This window comes from Anoplopoma fimbria, chromosome 15 (assembly GCF_027596085.1).
Source record: "Anoplopoma fimbria isolate UVic2021 breed Golden Eagle Sablefish chromosome 15, Afim_UVic_2022, whole genome shotgun sequence".
Taxonomy (NCBI): Eukaryota; Metazoa; Chordata; class Actinopteri; order Perciformes; family Anoplopomatidae; genus Anoplopoma; species Anoplopoma fimbria.
In genome coordinates, this window is record NC_072463.1 from 24,978,676 (window position 1) to 24,999,570 (window position 20,895).

The following is a 20,895-nucleotide window of genomic DNA, read 5'->3' on the forward strand; positions in this document are numbered from 1 at the left end:
TGGACATATCTTTGGTATGTGATGCAATATACCATCTCTGCCTGTGGTCAGGTTTCTAATTGCAAAGGGCTGCTAATTTCCCATTTCCAGGGCTTCTCTGGTCTGACCTCACCAGTCAGTCGGGCCATAGATCAGGGCAGTTGGACTCCCATGGGGCCCTCTCGGGCTAGCAGACCTCCAGTCGTCTCCCCGTTTAACCCTCTCACCATCATCAACAGACCTGCATCATAAACAACAGGCTTCCTCTCTCGCTCTCTCTCACTGAGTGATGTCAACCATAAGAATACAACTTTCTTATCAGATTTCAAATCACTGCTCTCTTAAGTTGCTTTTTTAGCATTCTGACTAATCGGTTGGTTTACTGACTCATACCACTTGTGCCACATTGTGAAGGTTTGTAAACTCATGCTTGTCATTGCATACCCTATGATGAGAAACTTGCACAGTTCTGTCATAGCATCTCAAACACCCTCTTAAAAAATCATTGGATTATGTTCTCATTCAGTTGTGTTCAACGCATATACCTGGTGATCCAGGTTGCTTGTTTATGTTGATAAGTGAAGAAAATAATAGAGGGGGGAGAAAGAGGGAAGATATACTTATTTTGAAAATGAGCTGTTAAACAGTTTTAGAATGGGGAAAAAAGTGATCTGTTTAGAAAGTGTTATATTTTTGAAAGATTCTTTCTAGCAGTTTGAATTAATTAGAAGTTAAAAGATTATATTTGGCAAATGACACTTGAGCATAGATGAAAGAATTTTTTTTCTCAGATCCGGAGTTGAGTTTTAAGTGGAGATTCTTCCCACCTCCTCTTTTGCGGTGCTGGCTAAAGAGCCGTAGCATGAGCCAACAGTGCCATCTACGGATCGTTCCCAGAAGCTGACAAACCAAAGACTCTCTCTACACGTTGGCCTCTCGGAGAATGTGTGGAGCCTTTCAAAAGATTCAAAGGAAGAGATCATATTCTTCAGAACCATTGTTGATTGAGGAAAAAAAGTCAAATTATCATAGAAAAAAATGAGCCGTCCATCCCCTGGCAGTAGTGATAATGGCAGAATGACAATGTGGCCCTATCCTTGGCCCCTTTGCTCTCATCGCTGGCTGTCTATGGCAGTGTGCCTTTGAAGTGTGTAACCTGATAGACATGCAAGCCACAGCATACCCCATCCTGCTAGGTGCTGATCTTTGAACCCGCTCTTTGAGGGAGAGAAATAACAGTTTTGTCAGTGGCGGGGGGGGGGGATTGTTCACTTTTGCACATCTATGGCAATAAGGGCATATTTTTTATATTATTGGTGAAGTCCTTGTGTCCTCTGCCACACAAAGGCAAGCTAGAATATGAACATTATGTGTAAGTATAACGTTTGATGTAGAGTTTGTTATTCAATTACTCTGCTTTTTTCGTGTTATAGTATCCTTGTTCTTGTGAATTTCGAAATTGGATTTCATAGGCTGTGTGTCCATACTTCATGTGTGTGGTTGGGCTGCTCTCCTCTGCTGTGATCTGCTCTGATGTGTGATACAGATCAGCAGTGTCAGTCACCCCTGGCTGTAACGCCAGTCCCCCCGAAGGCCTGCAAAACCCCTCATATTAGTCATATCACATCCCTCAAGTCCTTTATCCTTCTCTCTGTGCTCTGTGACCTGACACAGTGGCTCTTTATGCCCCGTGACCCTGTGTGTGTGTGTGTGTGTGTGTGTGTGTGTGTGTGTGTGTGTGTGTGTGTGTGTGTGTGTGTGTGTGTGTGTGTGTGTGTGTGTGTGTGTGTGTGTGTGTGTGTGTGTGTGTGTGTGTGTGTGTGCGCTCTCACACATGTGCACAATCGTGTGTTCAAGGTCAGGTCAAACCAGGCCTCTGTTACATGATAACAGGACTATCTCTGTTCTCCTTACACACCTCTGCCTCTCTTTTTGCCCCAGTTTCCTGTCTTTCAACACTTTCCAGTAGAAAGAAGTACCCTCACTGTTCTCATCCATATACACTCTTTTTCTCTCTGCCAAGTGCAAACGACTTGATGTTGCACACAAGTATGCTATGTTGGTGTGTATTAGAAGTATTTTTTATTCTTTAATAAAAAGCATGCCACATACAATATATTTTTTTATTTTCAAGATAGTTTACAGCATAAGAAACATCCTGCAAAACAAAAATGTTGCGCCCTCAAAGTAGCACAGTCTATAGGGCATGGATGGCATTGAGTTTTGGGAGGATGCAAAGAGAGCTTCAATCACTTGATATAGTAATAGATAATATATAAAAAGATAATGACTCCATGCAGCAACCCTGCAACCTTTGAGCTGATGAATGAAGACAAAGACATTTAAGCTCATTAGAGTGATGAGGAACAATAGATGATATCCACGCACACGGTCCTTTCTGCCAGCTCTAATTAGCAGCACTGTGACATCTCTGTCGTGCTGAGCCCCAGCTTTGAGAACGATGGAAATGTTACTTTCAAATCTAATTTCTCATCCTGTAATGCCTTCGACTTTTCAGAAACACTGCTTCTTTTATTTTTGGATAACTGATATCACGGGTCAGTTAACACCCAACTTCCTCCCTCTGATTTTTTTTAATTTTTTTTTATCAAACCATTTTTTTTTCTTCTGGAGATGTCTGGGAAAAGTCTTGGAGAGGTGCACTGAGACCTTTGGCCTTTGTAGATGAAACATTCCCTTCCATTGGTGTGTGTTAAAACACCTTGTTTTTAGTGAGATAATCCTTTTCTTAAACCCCCCCCCCCTCCCTGATTCTCCTGACTTTTTATTACACACACACACACACGCACACACACTCCCCCCTCATCCTCTTGTCTCTACCGCCCCTCCATTATCGACATCAGCAGACAAGAGGGGAGCCCTCTGAGATCGCAGAGGCAGTCTGTCCACAAGTCCAAACATTCTTTTTCATTCTTCCCTCTGCCTCGATCCTTCTTTCTTCCATCTACTGGCATCCTTGTCTCCATTGTGTTGTTGTCGCACTTTCATCCAGACCCTTCAGAAGAAGAAGGAGGCACTGCGTTGTTGCGAGTGCCCTGATGGAGGTGTATCCTGCTGCGAGGAAAGGAAGAAGAGGGAATGAGGGAGAGGAGAAAGAAAGGAGTAGAGAAGAGGAGGAGGAGGGCAGGCTGGCTGGCAGGCAGGCAGGCAGGCAGGCAGAGGAGGAGGAATCTCCAGTTCAACCAGGAGCTCTGTGGTATTGATTAGGGAGCCGAGGTGTTGTGAGACAAGTCGTTGAGGAGGGGTGTGAGCTATGGAGGAGGATGGTGGTGGTGGTGGTGGTGGTGGGGGGGGTCAAAATCAAACACGCAGCCCTTCTCTGATTACCAGCATGGTGCAGCATTAGATGTACATCGGGGGTTCAACAGGAAAATGGATTTCTTTAAAAAGCTGCTTAATACATAAATCATGACCTCTGGGGTCACAGTGAGGGTTTAGGAGATCAGATCAATAACAAAGCTAATGCAAGCTTGTTGTAGCTGGTTTGTGGTGCAGAGGGACCTCTAAATGGTGTTATTGGAAGTAGCTTAAAAGCGGTCTAAAACCTGATGGATAACAACTTTGTAGAAAGTTTTCTTTTATTAGCTTTTCAGTGCAAGTTAAGAGCCTCGTACTTGAGGATATATTTCAGCATGAGCTAGTATAGATTCCTTCAAACAGCTGCCTCTCTGTGTCGCCTCTCTATGTGATAGCCATTGTTATCTTTTCCTTTGGTCTGAGACTGCTTGTATTTATGTTGGTCGACACAGTGGCAGTGGGGTTGAGATTGCAGGCTTGTTTTGCACATGAGGAAGGATAGCATTAGCGCTGAGATAATGGCGCTGTGTATTGTTCGCTGGCCGTGTGGAAGTGGTGGGACAGGATCTATTAGACGCAGGCCCATTTCCCTCCAACTGACGCTAACAGTCCCCACAAACATTAGATAAAGAGCCTAGCCTCAAGCCTTTGTAATTTGTTTGTATTTTTCTGCTTAATGTACTTTGCTCAATCTTGTTTAGCGATGATGGAGGCTGATAGCCTTATCTCGCCTTGCCAAGGGCATGAACCACTACCACTGCTTGGTTGAACATTGTTCCAATGAAGAATGTGTGTGTGTCTATGGTCCTTTTTTGTGATTTTATTTTGATGCTGGATGAGCTGTAGCTGTATCTAGCAGTTATTTGCATTTTAAAAATATTGTCTAATATTTTTTGTTGTGCACTTATGTAAATGACGCCATTATGGAAAGTATATTACTATAATTTATCTTTTGTTGGATTGTTCGTATTAAAAGTTAAGGGAAATAATGTGATCATTTTCTAAGCCCGGCTAAACAAATTTGATTTCTTTTCTTTTTACTTTCAAAACAACTGCAACTTTCCACCATGAGAGATCTGTTGTTACATCTTCACTCGCACCCTTGATGAAAATATATTTATTTTTTTCACTGTCTGCTTTCTCCTCAAGAAAATTTAAAGTGAATCTGAAAGTATGAAGATATATTCACATGGCTTATAAAGGCTTAATTATTGCTTCATATTGATTCTAGTTGTTTTAACAGGATAATCCCGGTAGTGAATGTGGAGGTTGGGCTCGTAATGAAACTTTTCAAACTCGTCACCAATATTAACAGCTAGTCAGGCCCAATAGTCAGTCTCAGAACAGACAGCTGAGGAATAGTGTTAAGTCTTTCAACTCCCTGCCATTCATCTATTCCAACATTAAGAGGGCTTTAATGTAATGTTTTGTGAACGATTCCCCTAAAGAACATTTTTTTTGGCAGGCCCCATCACCTCCCGCAGTTAAAGTCATAACCAGCCGTAGAAAAACACTGTCTGGAGTCTGGAGGGTGGGTTAAACCAGCACCACTGCTATATTTTCCTCCAGTCTCCCTCTGGGGAGTGGAGGGGGGAGGATGGGGGGGATGTCTGTTGGAGCTATGGAGGATAGAGGACAGGAGAGCCAAGATGCCAAGAGCCTGGAACCTGACCTCACCAGAAAAACATTTACATTTGGAGTGTGTGTGTGTGTGTTTGTAGGCCAGTTCTTGACTGTGTGTATATACATGGACGTCAATACATGTGCGTGCATACACCCTGTGGACTAGGTGGTTGTTACGGACCATGAAAAGCAACTGACATAGTTTACCTCTCTGTGGCATGAGACTGCTTCTTTGATTCTGTCTTACTTGCTTTTTTGGAAGCCGCTTCCTGTCTCAGAAGCTCAAACACTCTTACCTCAGCTAAGTGGGGAATGCTGCTATGACAGAGCTGGGATTATGACTTTGTATTTATGGCCTGTAGAAAACTGCCGCTGATCCGTATTCACTGGAACAACTTTTCCTTCTAATGGTGAGACCTTGACTGTTTGGAGGAAGTTACAGGATTTCTTGTTTTCTTAGAAATCCCATAGAGGCACAAAGATTAGAATATTGCTTTTAATAAGAGCCAGTAATTGCTAAAGGTGTTTGCTTGAATTGCAAGTATTAATGGACATACAGTACATCGATAAACAACATTATGACTCCCTCCTGCTTCCAAACATTTAGTTTTCCATGCATGTAGATATGGAAAGCCTCCTTGTCCTTGGCCTGCTGAAACTAGGGCTTTGTGCTTGCTTTGGCCAAGGCCCTCTACCTCCCTGCCTGACGACTGGCTGGGTCTGTGTTTACGTAACCATATATATCTGTGAGGAAACTCGTGAAACGTTAATCTCTCTACTTTTTAACCCTGATGAATTTCTACATTTTCCAGCTGTGCAGTATTGCATATTTATGCTCAGGCTCTATTGCTGAAAACAGCTCTATCATTGTAAATGAATCACTCTACAAGACTAAAGAGTGTGTGTGTGTGTGTGTGTGTGTGTGTGTGTGTGTGTGTGTGTGTGTGTGTGTGTGTGTGTGTGTGTGTGTGTGTGTGTGTGTGTGTGTGTGTGTGTGTGTGTGTGTGTGTATGTGTGTGTAAAAGTCAGGCTAGGAATCGTAAAAAAATACAAACTTGGCCATGAAGAGCTGCAGTGGTAACTTCATGAATTTAATTTTGCTATTTTTTTTTTCATACCTCTCTGGATCCAAATCACTGCGAACTTGCCTGTCACTGGTTACATTTCTGTGGGCTGATAAGCGTCCCTCAGTCATCGCGTCGATGAGACAGTGTCTCATGTCATATCCTCTGTTGGCTGGTCACACCTGCACCATGGCCTTAACCAACAATAATACTTTCCTCTATTCTGCTTCCTCTCCCACGTCTTGTAACTCTGACCTGCATCATCTCAGGAACCGGTCGGGGTATTTAGGTCTGTGAGCAGCTGGCTTTGTGTGCAGTTTGTTTTTCTTATTCCACCACTCTGTACGGTTGAGGACTGACACGTTGTGAGTCATCTCAGCCCATCCACGAAGCACAAAGAAATAGCCCGTCTTTCAACAGCTGCTTCAAACAGACAACCCCACCAATTTACCAAAGGGAATGTCTCTGAAAGCCTTTTAGAAACAGGGTTTTGGCCAATGTTTGTTTTACAAAGACATTTGCTAAGCTTGCATGTCCATTTGTTGCTTTATTTTGACGGATCAGTGTTTGAGCCTCAGTATATATAAGCAGCATATAATCTTGCCAGCATTGGGTGTAACTTATAACATTATAATTGGTCCAAATTATATCCTGTACCCCATGTTCACCTCTGCCACTTCCTATCACTCCTTCACCAACTCCAGGAGTCACCTTGGAGTGTATCCGTGCAAAAATGTTAATGAGGAAGCTGATTCAAAACAAATAACCAGCGTCTCCTCCTACTTAGCTCACACTAAGCTGTCAGTTTGGCATGTCTGAGTTGTCAGGACAGCCCAACACGCCCCGGGACTGTGTCCGCATTACATTAAACACAATCGCTTGACCCTAGCTGGCCCGATCCCCTGTACCACATCTACTTGAGTTACTACAACAAGGTCTAACCCCCTCTCCGTGTTCCCACCGTGTAGGGGAACCGGGGAGAACAATCCCATTACATTACAACAGGCCCAGAGCTGATCTAATGGAGAGAACATTAAAACCCTGTCGCGTCCAGTCACTTACTTGATGGATCCGGAAAGAGAGGGATGGAGAGGAAAAGGAGTGTTGGAGAGAAAAGGGGGAAGGGATGGGAGGGTCTGGTTGTCGACATGACAGTGCGGATGCGGCAATGGAAACCTTGTGATGGTGCCCCGGTGCCCTTGAGCAAACTGTCATTCAAACCACTTTAATTAATTTCCCCACTTTGTGTTCTTCCCCGCCTCCGTGCCATCACACAGGTTCGTATTACACACATGAGGCAGTGATATAATAGAAAGTACGAGTCAACAACTTTGGACTCCATATAAAGAGTGTTTTGCAATGGAAATATGTGGCCCTGTGTGTGTAAATGCCGAGATCTGCCAAAGCTGGCTTCCTAGTTGTCAGAACAGGCTGAAGCAGGCATTTTGGAAACCCACCATTTTGCAAAACGGAGCTTTGTATTGTTAGGGTGTATAATTAAGACCTCATTGTGACAGCCATTGAGAGAGAGCTAATGAGGGTTCTGATGTGTTCTATATGAATATGAATATTGAATTTTTAATATTTTATGGCTTTCTAACTGCCTTGGTTGCTGTTAATGGTTTTGAATGTTGAATTCTACCCCAGACTTAATGTGTGGCATGCATAATGTACCTTTAAGCTGAGCGCTGATGAAATAGCCGCATTCTCAAGCTGAATTCTTTGCTTTATGATTGTCGTGTATGTATCTTTGGGGCAGATGCATATCATGACTGAAGACATCTCTGTGACTGTGAATACATTTGAAGCACTCTTTTACACCCTTACTAAGATGAATGTATATATAATTACAAAGTATATCACACACACTACCTTGATAAAGAGTTTAATGGCCGTATCGTTTCTTTGTGGAGCATGTCTGCTGGCCTTAATCTTCCCCACAGCTGACATCTTAATAACTCAGTCCTCTCCATCCTTTTCCACGGGAGACATCCGGATGTGGGGGAAGGATTAGTTTAATGAATTTGACAATTAGTAACAGAAGTTAATGACTGCATGGGGCTAAGTACCCTGATGGACATGGCTGGGGGGACTGAGGGCTTCCATTGCTCTGGGCCATAGATCCTCATTAATAGCTTTACTGCCTGCTGGAGAGGACAGGGGAAGCCAGGCCAGGCCTTTGTTTAGTCTGCCTCTGACGGGGCTGCTACGGGGTTGCACTGTTGCACAACGCGACGCCAGAATTAGTCCCGCTCTGGGCCTGAGTTAATGCAGGGCCTTAGGTCTTGGATCAGGTGAGGCTTCCTTTAATGAGCTGGGGTCATTAAATGTTGAAAAAAGAAAAGTGACATGGAATCGGGGCATGCAGGGAGCGTTTTTTTCTTTGGATCTTGTGCCAACGGTCATGAAGGAAAGAAAAGTGGCTTGCGGGTCACAGGAGTCCTGATGACCTCGGCCTTGATTTATCGTTATGTTAGCTTCTCACCTGGATCCTACCTCTAATGTAGTCAAAACATCACTTAGCCAGATCTCATAAAGATTGTATTATTATTTATTATTATAATGTGCTTCATGAGCTACCTTGTCTCTTTGTCATGTATCCCCACTATAAACCATTTTGATAATTTTTTCAGTTACCATAAAAATCAAGGTTTGTATTTTTTATGGCATCATGAATACACATGAAAGAATTCCCATAATATCCATCAATTCAGATTCATACATACATATTCCATTTCTTTGCAATAATGTATCCCACCTTTCCCACAGAGGAAGAGAAAGTAAGTCTAAGATTTCTAAAGTATTGTCCAGAGCAACATTATCTGCCCCTTCAATTCTGCCTGTCTCCTGGCGATAGCTATAATGGCAAAGAAAACATAACCACATCCAAAAATAATCACTTTCCAAAACTGTTTGCCAAAAAGTTCTACTAGCTGGAGTCTCCATTGAAAACAAGGGGATGTGTGAGAAATTTGTCCTGTGTTATCAATAGTTTGGGTATTATAAGGCTGCATGATGTAATGTAATGAGAGCCATTGAAGAGAGAAGCCATTTAATTGGTCAAGTCGAACCTCAGAAGCCTCCAGAGAGAAGCGCAGAGGTAGAGGGAGCAGGAAAGACCGAAACACAAGACGAGGAGGTTGTTTGCTGTTGCTCCGATGCTCTGTTATTCCGTCAGGCCAAGTCTGGTCCTGCCAAGTTTAAAAGCCAAGGCACCAAATTGGTGTTGATGTAGCACACTCCTTCAACACTTCCATTCCTATCTCTTTTCCTCTTTTTCTCCGTCTCCCCTTATCCCACTCTTTACCTCCTAATATGCCTCTTTAGGAAGTGACAGTTGTATTTAGGGAAAAGGTTATCATTGTATTAGAATAGAGTGCTGGCCCGGAGGCTTACCTAGAATTACATGACACTGCCTGCAGCCCGCTTCGCTCAGTGCTGGGCTGAAATGTTATCAGTCTGACTTAATTACTGTCACTGGCCAGTGGAATTGACTGTAATGTATATTCCGGTGTTGGAGAGATATTAAAACTTGAGTCCTGAATCCAAAGTTCTTAAGGTCTCCTGGTGTTTAACTTTAGGTCAAAGAGTTAAATTCTGGTTGTGTGTTTGTCTGTATGTGTTTAACTTCAGCTTCATACCTCACATCCTCTGCTGCACCGTAAACACCACACACGCATGCAAGTAGCCACACACACAGAGAGCACATCCTTCATCTGATTAGCTGGCACGCCTACAGCTGTGTGTGTGTGTGTTTTTGTGTGTGTGTGTTTGTGTGTGTGTTTTTGTGTGTGTGTGTGTGTGTGTGTGTGTGTGTGTGTGTGTGTGTGTGTGTGTGTGTGTGTGTGTGAGCACAGTGCGTTGCAGTGCAGCGTCGGGCCCCAGGCAGGGCATGGATTTCATTTAGGAAAGTATCAAAGGTTTACACGCTGTTCGCTTTAATCAGCATGTTTATCAGGCAGAGAAAAATTGCAGGAAGGGACCACAGGGAGAAGGAGGGGATGGGGGGGTGGTGGTGGTGGTGGTGGGGGGTTATCTTAAGGACCAGTAGCCAGGGAAATTGATAATGGCTACAAGGTAATTTACTGGAGACTTGTGCATCCCTCCACTGCTTCTACCCCTTGCCTCTCATTCTAATTACAGCCCATGTAATGTTCTAATGAATCTGCAGGTGTGTGTCCGTAAGGGAGGGGCACGGAGGTAGGGAAGGGGTTGTGCAAGTACCTCTATGCGTGTATGTATGTGTACGAGCGTGCACCGCCTGCTTGCACTTATGTGTGTTTTTTATTTGCGGGTGTCACTGCGGATCAGGCCCGTGCTCGTGAGAGAAGATTGAACTCTTCTCACGGCTGTGTCAGTGACTCTCGAGTGCATAGTTGTCTCAGTGTTTCTGAAATATGAATATGATATGAAAAGCAATTAGATTAGCCCTCAGCAGTATTAGGGATACATGCCACTCACAGACACAATGCTTCACTGATACTTCAAGTTGTCACTGCAGTTCTGTCTTCCAGCTGGGCTGTGCGTAGAGGATGGAAGCTGCGGCCAGACACACTCAATCTCCCGCTCACACTAGACCGCCGATAAGGTCCAGGAACTGCCTTCAGTTGTGCCGCCGCCTCCAGTCACACACCCACACGTACGCACAAACACACACGTTCGCTCACAGGGCCATGTACGCAACCCCCGAGGGGATATGGGCTAGACCATAAGGCCTTGATACGACCAGAGTGTAAACATCCCCACAGGATTGCGGTCCGATGAAAGGAAAGCGCCGTCAGGAATCTGCTTTCTTTGTCCGTTTCAGTCTGTGTGTATGTGTGTGTGTATATGTTTACATGTGTTTGCGTGGTTTTGTTCAGATAACACTTTTGGAAACCATTGTAGGTTGAGCAAGGAGTATTTGGCCCCATGGGACGGTGACACCACATTGCCATTACAATGCACGCTGCAAATGCCGTATAATGGAAAAGGCGAGAAATCTTTGTGGTAAAGTTTCCTCCATCTATTCCCGCCCCCACACAGGAAAAGGAGGGTGTCGAGGCAGTGTCTGTAGGGGCCATTCTCTCAGATTACCAGAGGGTCCGTGTGGAAAATGTGTAAGTCCAACACAAACGCACATTCACGACACCGAACACATTTGCTAACTGAAGTGCACGCACACACGCTGCGTTCAGGGCCTCTGAACTCGTATGACGCACAAGGAGGAAAAGATCACATCCTCTGTAGTAACCGTGCGTTCCAAACTAGGACTGATTTTGTTTAAACACATACACGCTGAGTTTTGTTTATGCCATTTTATTTAGACAGCTTTGTTTTTATGGTGCGGCTCTGCTTTTATGGTGCAATGATTTCAAGAGAAGGAATGAAACGGTTTCATAATTGTCATGTGATTTTGTTATTATAAAAAATTACACTTTCCTTTTTATTCGCAGAAAGATGAGATGATGTCCTTGTGACACAGATCCCCTTTCTTATTCTTGTTCCACTTTTATTCTTCCTCTCTTTGTTTTTCTTTGCCCTCTTTCGTCTCTCTTTGTTCTCTCTTGTTCTAAACTTACACAGACTGGACATGTTGCAGCACAAATGCTGCAGTATCTTCTTATAAACAAATCTCGCTGTCAGTCAACTATTGTTTCCCCTTTTACATCCAAGATGAATACAAATGAATGTCTCATGCATTTCTTGAGCTGTAGAAATTTGAGTCCAGTTACTTGCCGTGGATGTGTTGTTCATGCGACGGCCAAGCCACAGCTTAAGATGAAGTATTTTGTTTTGTCTTTGAATAAAGCCACTGGCAGTGACGGCAGTTGGGGGCATGAGGTGTGGGCCTTTCAGGGTGGCAGGCTTCTCGCAAATGGAGAAGGTGCTCAGCCCAGTTGGCTTTGAAGTTGTTCTGAGCTGGCAAATATTCAATAATTCCTGCTTTGCATTTCTTTCCCTGTCCACAACGTACTGCTCTCTCTCTCTCTCTTCCCTTTCACCTGTTGCCCAGATGTTCACGGCTAGGTTTGCAGCCCCTGGCCTACCTGTGGCGCCGAGATCAAGAGTCCCTGCTCTCCGAGATGATATCATCTGACCTCCATGCTGTCCTCATCAAAGTCGCAGCCTTCGGTGAGTTTGTGTCTCACTCTTTTGTGTCTCCGGCAGGGCTTTTAAAAACTCTCTTTTTACTTTCTCGGAAAGTGCCGTGTTGGTTAAGTGGTGTTTGGCTCAGAGATAGAAGGGACAGAATTTGGATAAGTGAGTGGTAGGAGGAGGAGAAAGGGAGGTGTAACCAGAGAGAGAAAAGAGAGACAAGCAGAGTAATGCCCTAATCATTAATCTATGGCTTAGCAGCGGTGTTGAGACTTGTGCCAGCGGCAGAGGTATTGAAGCAGAGAACAATATGAAAAGATAAGAAGCACAGAGGGAGGAGGTGTGAGGGAGGGAGCGCAGTGGTGTTGGGTGGGAGGGTGTGGGGAGGGGGGAGGGTTGGCAGTTGAGAAATAATCACAGGTGATTGCCCCTCACATTAATGCAAGCTGTCAATAAGCGACGCATGTCCCCATTGTGTGAGCGAAACACTGCATTCTCTGCTCAGAATACATGGTCCGTGAAGCGAAGATTTAAAATCCCTTCATTTATGCTTTTCAACCGCTTCAGCACTGGGGGAAGAGGTTAATGTGGTATCACCTGCTCTCTACCTGCCTGTTTTGGAGCCGGAGGACAGGAAGATCAGATTACTGAATAACGGGAGTTAAAAAAAAAAGTTTTCTTTTTCTTTTCTCTGGTACATGAAGTTAAGAATCCTACCTGTATCTACTTGACAGTGCAGCCGGATCCCTTTTGACGGTGCCAGTGATAAATGATGATTACAGCTACAAATGGTTCTTTTTACTCTCCAACTACTCATGGCGATAGATCATCATGTAGACACTGTTTACGTGCTGTTAAGTGCTTGTTGTCACCTTTGGTAGCAATCAGTCCAAAATGGGTTCATGGCTGACTGATGACCCGGAAAGCTGAGCAGAGCAATCAAGATGTTCTGCATGTCTTTCAACGCTGCTCGAATAACCTCTCATGGAATATCTTTGGTACTTTATGTTCTGGACCAACTTCTAATTTTTTAATGGTCTCATGATCAAGGAGTTTTTGGTAATAAATAATATGGTTTTGGATGTCAGAATCCCTGTTTTCTGTGGGATTCTGCAGGATAATAATTATTGTTTACCAGACACAATGCAACCAGATATAGACCTAAGTCTGCATTTTATATTAATTGATCAATCTTAATCCAAAATTACCCTTCTACCATAACACACATGTAGAGAAAAAAAACAACCGCACCCTTAAGACCTCAGTCACCTTGTAACCCAGCTACCTCCGCCAAGCCTTCTACTCTAAACACACCTTCATCTAAAAGCAAATTCTCAACATTTTTTGGAAGATTATAATTAGAAAGGAAAATCACCTCGGGTGCCTCCGAGTGTGTATCTTGGCCCCCCGACTGTAGGTGTTTGTGTGGGTATGTGTGCATGTGTGTTTTGGCTACAGGTAAAAAGGGAAGATCTTATCAGCCCTGACTCCTCACCTGTCCCGAGGCAGTGGTAATTAGAAAGGAGAGAATTGAATAGGGGTGCAAGCGCCCAAGGCATTTTAGGCTGCACTCACATAATTGCAGCTTTGGTGGGAGCAGGTCTGAGCAGTGAGGTGTGCTGTTTAGGGGAGATTGGGTGACAGAAGGGCGTACCTGGTGGCCTTTGGTGTTTGCGTGTGTGTGTGTGTATGTGAGCGAGAGAAAGAGATTTGGAAGGATTTACTGGTGCAGACCTCATGAGGAGAAAAAAACAACAACAACTCTCACAGGGCAAAGGTTAAGTCTGCGTCTGAACTGACAGCCAATACGGCTTATGATATTCTTTAGGAGTATGAAATGGGGTTTTTGGTGGACCCTGAATTGTGATAAGTCAATCAAGATTAATATTCCTTCATTAGGCACTCAGAAAGACAGGTGGAAATTAGCGGTGAATGGATAAAAAAGGGAAAAAAATAATACTTTCTTTCTTAAGGAAGGATATATTTCTTGATGACAAAATCCCTGCAGTGAAAAGACAGCTGTCCAAATGCAGGATGATCCTCATTGTGAATTCTCTAGAAGTGCTCATTTGCGTGCTGATGGCAGCCTAAAATCACAAAAGAGAAAAAAGAGGATTTTAGTCTTTGAAGATACCAAATTGCATGAAGTGAAGTAAGTTCAAGTATCTGAGTCTAAGCCTATGAATGTCAGGAAATGCTTCTAATTAGCAAAAAAGCATTTCTCTCAAAGGGAAATGCATATTTTTGTTGGGAAACTGTCTCTTTAAAATGCAATATCTCTTGAGCTCACCGTGATAATTGGCCATTCCAAAAGCTGGTATTAAAAATTCATGTCATTAGTTAATTGATTGATTAGTGCAGGTGTATATGAGGGCACAGGTTCAGCAGCTAATTGGTCCTCAGCTCCAGATATAATTGGCATGTGTGAAATCAAGGTCTATCCGCCGGAAAACCTTTTATCACTGCTTGATCTTTTACGAAGAAGGGAATTTATGTCACAAATTTACTTTCACCGATCGCCTCACCCACTTAAAGACTTTGAATATAATTTAATATATTAAAAGACAATTAATGTTCAAAGACATTGAAAAAATTGACTGACATTTTTTCAACATTGAAAGCAGTGGATTGACAATTTGGATTTCTGTTAACTAAAGGCAACTTTAAAACAATGCAAATTACAACCTGTTTTTTAAATTACATATTGTATATTTAGGAATGTTTGAGCTGTATTGCCAAGACATTAAGATATGACAATTTCTTTTAAGAAACCAATACCAAAGAGAAGATATTTTTGCTCCTGGATGGCCAAATTAACTTTAGTCATTTCAGTCAATCAATTCATGTTATCTGTTATCTGATGACATGTTCTGTACCACACTAAGCTGAAGTGATTGATAGACTTGCGGTTTCTTATTTTAGGTTACTAGTTTGAGAGGGTTCACATGTTTATCTCTGGCTAACAGTGAAGTAGCTTTCTGGTGAGTCAGATCATAAAAAGAAAAATGAATAAAACATCTGAATTACATTTTAAACTCAATTACTGTTGCAACTAATGTTTTTTACATAAAATGTGCAAAACACAATGTTTTACTATCACAAAGCCAAGGTGACGTTCTCAAATCACTTTTTTTGTCAGGTTAACAGTCTTAAACCAAAATATATTAGCTTAATATTTATTATAAACTAAATTTTGAAGATTGATCATTGAGAAATATCATACCAGGCAATGTTTTGTATGTTTTCTTAGTAAATTTCATCGCTTAAACAATAATCAAACTAGTGACCAATCATTTCAACTTTAAAAACTTTCCCTTTGTCTCATTTTCCTTTTATCATTTCTCAAATGTTACGTATTTTTGGGGCATTTTTCTGCATTTATTAGATAGCATAAAGGAGAGAGAAAGCAAGGAATGGGGAGAGGATGACATGTAACAAGGTTGCTTTTAATGAAATTTAATACTAATAATTACTAACCCACAATGATAAAACATACACAAAAGGAAGACTCAAAAGTTTAAAGCTAAGGATATTTTTTATTTTAGAAGCATTTTTTGTTATTTTTGTGGCAATACCATTGACATCCCAAGAGCAATCAATAAATCATTATGCTCTCACAAAAAAAGAGTAGCTGTTGCACACCTGTAATAAGCCATTCCAATCATTTCCTTAAGCCTTCATGAAATGATTGGATGGCCTCCCTGCCTCTCTACCAACCTACCTATCTGTTAACCTGCACACACTATACCCGTGTATTCATTAAGCTAGTTCGATACGGTAAGCGATGACAACAATGTGCTGCGCTCCTATTCTCTCCCCCAATGCTCTCTAGTGGACTCGTCCTCCAGCCATAGTCAGGTTCATGTGTTTTTAGGGAGTAACCGTAGAGGATGGCCTGAAGGGAGGGGCTGGGATTTTTTGGGTTGGACACTTTCAAAATTCCCCTTACTCTTACTGGTTTCCCCAAAGTTGCCTACCCCAGCTTTAAGAACCTGGACAACCATTTTACATGCGTGTCCTGTTAGTCACTGACTGTGATTTCTTGCCAGTTCAAGCTAATTAATGTTCTTGACCAGTTAGACCAATTAGTTAAAATATGATGGGAAGCAATTGTTCCTCTTTTTTTTAAAGCTCTGTTCTGTAAAAATGTCTTAAACTGAAAAAAAGGATTCATTCATTTGCACAGGTTAATTATGTGCGGGTTGAGTTCTGTATGGTTGTAAGTACTCCCAGTTTCTCCTTTTTGATTTGTTAAACTGAAAGATTTCATCTTGATGCGATTGCGACACAATTCATGCTGCCTATTATTCTGCTCACAGAAGCTGAATTTCAGATAAGAGCCTGACAAATTTCACATATAACCTTAATCTTATCATCCTTTGTAAGGTGCCGCCTCCTTCCCCTTCTTTCTTCCTCTCCGTTATTCATTTCTCCCTCTTGCCAAGATTAGGTGATAGTGAACAGCTATTGTTTTGGCGAGGGTCTTTGAGAGCGTTGTTTAAAGGCTGATGCAGCTCACCTGCTAGGGAGGAGATGCTTATTTCATCCATTTAAAGGCTAAAATGTTACACATCATGAATCCAATTTTCTCTGCCTTTTCTCTTTGAAGGCAGGGATTAAAGCCGAGCTGTCAGCTGGCACGCCAGATCTTAAGACAACCCTGCGCTCAGCTCAGCTCAGACAGTATCTAGAATCTCCCGGCTTTTAATTTAGCATTAGGCTCAGTAAGCAAAATCACAAGCAGTTTCAATTAAATAGGCAACTCAGTGCTGTGAGTTTACATGAATCAACCTCCTCAAGGTGGGAAAAGGCCAATCATGATCGTTAAAAAGAATCAGTGCAAAAGTGTGCTCTGGAAATAATTGCCATTGACTTCTGTAAGAGTAGTGAGAGCAGCATTTTCTATTGAGTTCAGAAGGAGCATGTTTTTTTTATCTGAAAGCTTTGACTTTTGGTCCAAGAATTGACTTCAAAAAGTGAATTTCTAAGCAGAATGAAAGGATTTTCCAGATTCCACTTGTTATTGTAAGCTCTCTGCTATAGGATTATTGAGTCTTATTATGTTCTGCGTAACGTTTTAACATCAGTTTTGACCGTATTTTTAATATTGGTTATATAAAACTAACTTGAATGCCTAAATGGCTCTTGGTTAACTTGTAAACGTTTTTTTCTTGGCTAGTTTCAATGCCCTTAATGCCAACAAGGTTTCTGAAAAATGCTCCCCCTCATTACTGGGCTCCATGGTTTTAAAGTTCACTGAATTTAATTGGAGTTTTATAGGATAATATGAGGTAAAAAGCTTTTTTAAAGGAGAGCCATTTCTCTCGGTCTCTCTTAGGAAGCTCCTCTCTCTCCAAAGTGCAGTCTTGCTGTCTCTGGTGGCAGACTAATGGCAGCTTCTAGTGGGCTTATTTGGGTTTAATGTGGCATAATGAGGTTAGGTAATTGGGTTTAGGTCAAGTTGTAAAACAGGTTCAGAAGAGACAGAGATGTGGAGATCATGTAGATGAGTGGTGTTGGATCGCTGAAGGCTCACACCAGTGGCTACTCAAAGACTTCTCAAAGCATGTTTGGTACAAGGGCAAGCTTATTCCTCCTATCCTCATTTCCAAACGGTTTCAGTAACCTTAAGTCAGTCAGGAACATCAATTAAGAAAACACTCATACAAGTGCTAAGTGGTCTTGGGAGAAACGCCTCCACGTTAATGCCATCTTTGTATCATTTTATCACTCACTCCTGCCATCGTCCCGTCCTCGTAAATATCATATCAAGTTTCATATATTATTTAAGAGCAGGGAAGTTAATGAACGTATTAAAAAATGTGCCATCCCCTCAGCAATTTGGAGCCAATTATTAAAATTTGTTAAAAGGCATGACTAATTAAAGAGGATATTTAAATGGGATTGAATTTTAATGCTTTTTTCTTCTTCTCTCCTGCCTTATTACCTTTGTGGCAGGGTTAAGATGAGAGGATGTTGAGATTAGATATTCTCACACTAATTAAGACCACAGATCCCCTGGGAAGAGAATAAGGGTCTGCTCATTCTCTCCCTCCACACTCTTTCTACCCTCCCTCTCTCCCTCCGCCATGGCCCTCTGTCTCTCCCCCGTAGTGCTGGACTAGCGCGGCCCGGAGGAGAGACACAGCTGGGATTAAGATGAACCCAGGATGGGATGCCACGTCCTTCCTTCACGTCCCCTCACCCTCTCCTCTTGTCCCCCATCCATTGCTCCCCATGGGGCCTCACGGATGAAACATTAACCTTTGAGGTTGTCAGGCCATGAGAGAGGAGAGATTCTCACATTACGATTAACTTTGTTCCTTTAATTAAACACATGAACGTGCCAATGAGTGGGACCATGTGATGTCTTGGAATAGAGGAGCTATGGATTTTCTGAGAAATTATAAGGGACAATTCAGCACAATTTTCTTATTGCGATGGCATTACTGTCACAACTGCACGTCACTCCATGTGGGTCATCAGTCACTTGATAATGATTATGTCAATCAATTAAGGTGAAGCCACAGAATAATGAAATAGTTGGAGAATAAAGTAATCCACCATTAAGATGTAATTATTGGGTTCCAGTAACTTTGCCCTTGTTTTTTTTTGAGTTGGTGGCAGGAGCATTGGAATTTCCTAAGATTCAGCATTTTACAGTCATGTCCTGTTATGTTTTCTATTCTTTGTAGGGAGCACTTGGTACTCTGGGCTTTAGTTTTTTTGTCGGAACAGTGAAGAATGTAAAGTAGGAAAACGCTGGCTTCACTTTCCATGTGAAAGAAGTTGTTTTACGAGGTGAGATGGAGAAAGACAAAATCAAGATTTAGTGTCACGAAGAAGTAAAACCCTACAACGCTCAACAAACTGAATAAAGTGCATACTGTTTAAGTCCATCTTTTTATTCCTGCAAATATGTACATTCGCCCCAAATAGGACTGATGAAAGTGCTAATCTTTAGGTGAAGCTACAGTCTAGATTGGGATATCTTGTTAAAGGCAAGCTGGGTATGGCAATGGATGTTATATTTTTTTTCTGGTTTGGTTTGTTGGATACTTGTTTTGTTTTTTTGTCTGGGGAGTGAGCTTGTATCTAAGGAGTGTGGCACCACTGGGCATTCATACAAAGCACTCCAACCTTCCTTCCTCTCCTTCTTTTTCTCTCCCATGCCGGTGAGTCACTTCCATGCACCATTTCAGGGGAAGGGGAGGGAAAAAGGCAAATAAACAAGATCTCTTTCCAGAGTTTACATTCTCAAAGGGAACTAGATGCGGGGGCGGTGGGTGAGGGGGCGTGGGGGGTCTGCGGCCAGCAATTGAAAACTGTTGCCCTTACCCGGAGAGATCTGTGTACACTACTTGCAAAGTCAAACAAATAGATCCAGGGTGCAGGTTTACGTGTGTGTGTTTGTGCGTCCGCCCGTGAACCTCCCAGCCTGTCATCTTCAATCACTGTTCTCTGTTCCTGATCAGACCTCTCTCTCTCTCTCTCTCCATACGTGTGTCCGTGTGAAATTGTGTTTGTGTATGTATTTCTGTCTTTGTGCATCACTGTGTGTGTGTGTGTGTTTTTTATGTCTCCTGTGTGCGTTTCTCACGTGGGTGCCAGGCCTGGATCCGGAGAAGCACTTGGGAAAACCTCTGGCTGACATGGAGCCCTATCTGAAACAGGTCACTGGTAGAATCTCTTCCACACTCTTTACAAGTTTTTAATACTACAGGGGCTTACATTTTTAGTTTTAAAATAATTGTATTGGTGCTCTGCTTTCTGTGCTGATTGTGAGAAAATATCCCTGAATATCCCAGTCACACTAATCATATTCTAGTAAAATTGATAGTTTTTACCACAATATTTGAATATTTATTTTATTTTGAACTAGTGTCAAAAGAAATACCCTTCTAATTTGAACACAAATATAATTGTGTTTATGTAATACTTATGTCATTTGAAATTACCTGTAAGATATTTCTAGACAAGTTACATTATGAAAATGAAGTGGACAGTGACATTACATACTTTGTTTAAAGAAAAACAGGAGTTTCATAATAATTGAATAAAGTGTTTTGCTTTCACTGATCAGCTCTCCCAGAAGTATGGAGTTCATATTTGTGGAGAAGGAGGTGAATATGAAACCTTCACCCTTGATTGCCCCCTCTTCAAAAAGAAGATGGTCATGTGAGTGAGGCAATATACATTTACAATAATTTGTCTGTATTATAGTTACTCTAGCCCTGCGACAGACTGGCGACCTGTCCAGGGTGAACCCTGTCCAGGGTGAACCCTGCCTTCGCCCATTGACAGCTGAGATAGGCTCCAGCACCCCTGCGACCCTTAACTGGATAAGCAGGTTACGGAAAATGGATGGATGGATAGTTACTCTATCTTCAGCATGTGGCTGTTTTAAGTTTGGAAACTGATGTTTAGTTTTTGCCAACACTACCTTACAAGAACGTTTTTTTCCCTTGTGTGTCAGTGATGCAACGGAGCTGGTGATCCACTCAGCAGATGCCTTTGCTCCAGTTGGCTACCTGAACTTCACCGAGATACACACCGAGAACAAGGATGCCGTGAGTCAAATTTCCGAAGGAATCCATGAGTATAACTTGTTTTCGCAAATAAGATCAATGCCGTTCAATGCTGTGTCAATGATTTCACAACAAAAGTTTGAGTCACCTCGGGGATGAGTACTTCAAAGCCACTATGAGGGCGAAACAAATACAAGAACAAAACCTTTTGGTGTCTGATAACTTTGTCGAGCAGAAGAGAAACACAGCACTGCAGGGCAGGGTTCAGATCACCCTCCAGAGGGCTTCTCTCTTTCGCACACTCT

The 20,895-nt window shown here is 42.4% G+C and overlaps 1 protein-coding gene across 1 annotated transcript in view; it reads left to right on the plus strand.

Annotated features, from left to right (window-relative positions):
* dph6 (diphthamine biosynthesis 6) overlaps positions 1-20,895 on the plus strand; it is a 57,388-nt gene that overhangs the window by 4,568 nt on the left and 31,925 nt on the right. Inside the window, exons 4-8 of the mRNA XM_054614629.1 lie at positions 11,010-11,083; positions 11,980-12,098; positions 19,674-19,735; positions 20,146-20,240; positions 20,539-20,632. Of these exons, the coding sequence (XP_054470604.1) occupies positions 11,010-11,083; positions 11,980-12,098; positions 19,674-19,735; positions 20,146-20,240; positions 20,539-20,632 (444 nt within the window). The remainder of the gene's footprint in view (positions 1-11,009; positions 11,084-11,979; positions 12,099-19,673; positions 19,736-20,145; positions 20,241-20,538; positions 20,633-20,895) is intronic.